This window comes from Eptatretus burgeri, chromosome 6 (genome assembly GCF_056783735.1).
Source record: "Eptatretus burgeri isolate ZD-2024b chromosome 6, Ebu_testis_v1, whole genome shotgun sequence".
Taxonomy (NCBI): Eukaryota; Metazoa; Chordata; class Myxini; order Myxiniformes; family Myxinidae; genus Eptatretus; species Eptatretus burgeri.
The window spans coordinates 58,832,177-58,834,676 of record NC_140966.1 but is presented as its reverse complement, the minus strand read 5'-3'; the positions used below and the strand labels follow the sequence as shown (position 1 = coordinate 58,834,676).

The 2,500-nt window shown below is 41.2% G+C and overlaps 1 protein-coding gene across 10 annotated transcripts in view; it reads right to left on the bottom strand.

Annotated features, from left to right (window-relative positions):
- Positions 1-2,500, bottom strand: part of LOC147024871 (dedicator of cytokinesis protein 7-like) — a 212,571-nt gene that overhangs the window by 29,852 nt on the left and 180,219 nt on the right. For 6 of the 10 annotated variants that reach the window (XM_085885204.1, XM_085885210.1, XM_085885205.1 and 3 more), the window contains 2 exons: positions 2,289-2,388; positions 1-14 (listed from right to left, as the gene is read on the bottom strand). The exon at positions 1-14 is cut by the window's left edge and continues 121 nt beyond it. In XM_085885204.1, the coding sequence (XP_085741330.1) occupies positions 1-14; positions 2,289-2,388 (114 nt within the window). The remainder of the gene's footprint in view (positions 15-2,288; positions 2,389-2,500) is intronic. The other 4 variants (XM_085885207.1, XM_085885209.1, XM_085885211.1 and 1 more) reach the window with 1 other exon arrangement.

Genomic DNA, 2,500 nt, shown 5'->3' with positions numbered 1-2,500 from the left:
GACAAGGAGACTGTCTGATGTAGGAAAGGAAAGGGAAAGGGTTGGGGGGGGGAGGGGGGTAGAAGCAGGAAATTAAATCAAAAATTTAAATATATATCAGGATTTCTAACTACATTTTAAGGTAAGTTCAGAGCAAACCCAGAAGACTGAAACTCCCCAAATCCAGGCTGACCGCCCAAATCCATGCATGTATATACTGTGTCATCTTTCTTCCATTTGAGGAAACAACTACCTGAGGCTGTGGAATCCCACTCTTCCGTTCAGGGCTTCAAGTAGTAGGTGCACCCACCATCTCATGCTATCACCCATCGTTAGCCAGGATCTTTTCTCCCCCCATGAACTCTACCTAACCCAGCCCTCTTACTTGCATGTCAATGTGTTTGCTCCCTTCTTCTCTGTTCTGTTGTCATGTTTGTTCATTCCCTTGCTTGTTCTGACTGCCTGTTGTCCCAATATCAGTACTTTGTCTTTTTATCCTCTTCCACCTCACTCTTCCATGAGCCTTGATTTTGAGTAAAAATGATCTCATCCATAGATGGAGGTTCACTGCTTATGAAGGAAGGTTCAAGGGGTCACTAATATGGCCAGGATGTAGGCTCAAAGATCATCAATTGTATAAAAAGAAAGAAAAAAGTTAATATTGCAAAAAAATAACATCCTACCATCTTCAAAAATTATGGTATTTTGAATGATGGTGTTCCACCATACTCATGCAGTGCCCTCTGTTGATACTGAACGGGATAGCAGTTTGGGACTGATCAAATTATGTCAGGTTGATGACGTCATTACTAATGATTGCGTGAACCATCACATCTCATTTGCTCTGAATCGCTTATGGACATTAAAGATTCCTTGGTGCCTTCTAAAAATAGGTCATTGCATTCCAGAACCTCAGGCAACATGATAAACTTGTGCCTCCTGATTTGCAGTATTACTCGTTTCTGGTGAACACAGTCTCTCTGTTTTGTCAGCACAAGATAAGTAGTGCGGAAAGAATGGTTCTGTGATCCCTTCATTATAAGGTTGAGTGCCCTTCTGGAGAGGTCAACTTATCTGGCCAATGGAGGACCGCCCGTACATGACCGTCAAAGTATCTTCCCAATCATGTAATTATATATTACATTGCAGACTATACATAAACATTATGTAGAAAATTCAAAATGGCTTGCTGTTCAATTTGGGGGCATCCATGTATTATGTAAGCAAACATGGTGGAATTTTTGACTTCCTTGTCTGCAATGTACACACCCTTTCCCACCGCATAGTCCTTTCCTTATCTCCCCAATCCTACCATAATCCCCTCTAGTTCTTGCCTCTACAAATTTAGATTGCACCCATTCTCTCTATATGTGTGGGAAATAAATGGATGTCTCTGTCTGTCTCTTTCTTTCTGTCACTTGGTGGAGTATATTACTCCCTCTGCTAGGCTGAACAGTTTACGGTTTGTATCCCACTGATAGGCCAGATCGAGATCTGAATCAAAATCGAATCGGCTTGCTCATGTCACTTACTCAACTCATCCACATCGTTTTGTCATAATCCGTCCACAACTTTTTGAAATATCGTGATATATGTAGTTTTTGGCCCCATCTCTCAATAGTGAAGAATGACTTAAAAAAATTAAGAAATTCTCGTGTCCAGATCTGGAGCAGACACTTTACCAAAATTGAATCAATTCGTCCTTGTCACACACCTAACCTGTCCACCAAGTTTAGTGAGAATCCATCAACAACTTTTTGAGATATCGTGCAATATATCATTTTGGTCTCATCCCTCAATGGTGAAAAATCACTTTAAATAGTCTAGAATGTGGATCCGGATCTTCACCAAAATCTCATCAGTTCGTGCTTGTCACACACCCAGCTTGTCCAACAAATTTTGTCCGATTCCGTGCATAATTTATTGAGATATTCTGGTCAAAGATAGACAAACAGACAGGGGTGACAACATAGCCTCCGTCTACCTTCGGTGGCAGAGGTAATGATCATGATAAATGACGACAAAGTCTTTACAATCAAAGTAGATCACATTGATCAGTGCTATGCGACAGTGATTACAGCATTTTTGTCCCCACTGCAATTGCACCAAAATCAATTTAAGAACTTCACACTGAATGCCTTTCTGGCTTTTGGGGGGATTTGCTCATTCGTTTCTTTCAAATTCATTGTCAGTGAAGGCAATCAATAAAGACCCATGCTATTTAAGCAAAGGAATCTGCAGGTTCTTCATCTTCTATCAAAAGCAGCACGTGGCTGCAGATAGGTAGCATTATTTGATCAGCAGCTTACCTGCGCGATTATCTCCAGTGTGTCAAGGACAATTAGGCTGGCCTCTGTACAAAGGTTTCCATCGGCCAAGGCGTCGTGCTCCATGTCAGCTTTGCTTCTGCTACAGTTGGTTCCAAGAGAGGAAAAGAACAACAAGAAATTTGCTCATTCTAACCCCACTCAAATTATAAATCTGAGCACACCACAAGCTCTCTTACTCCTTATCCCAAATT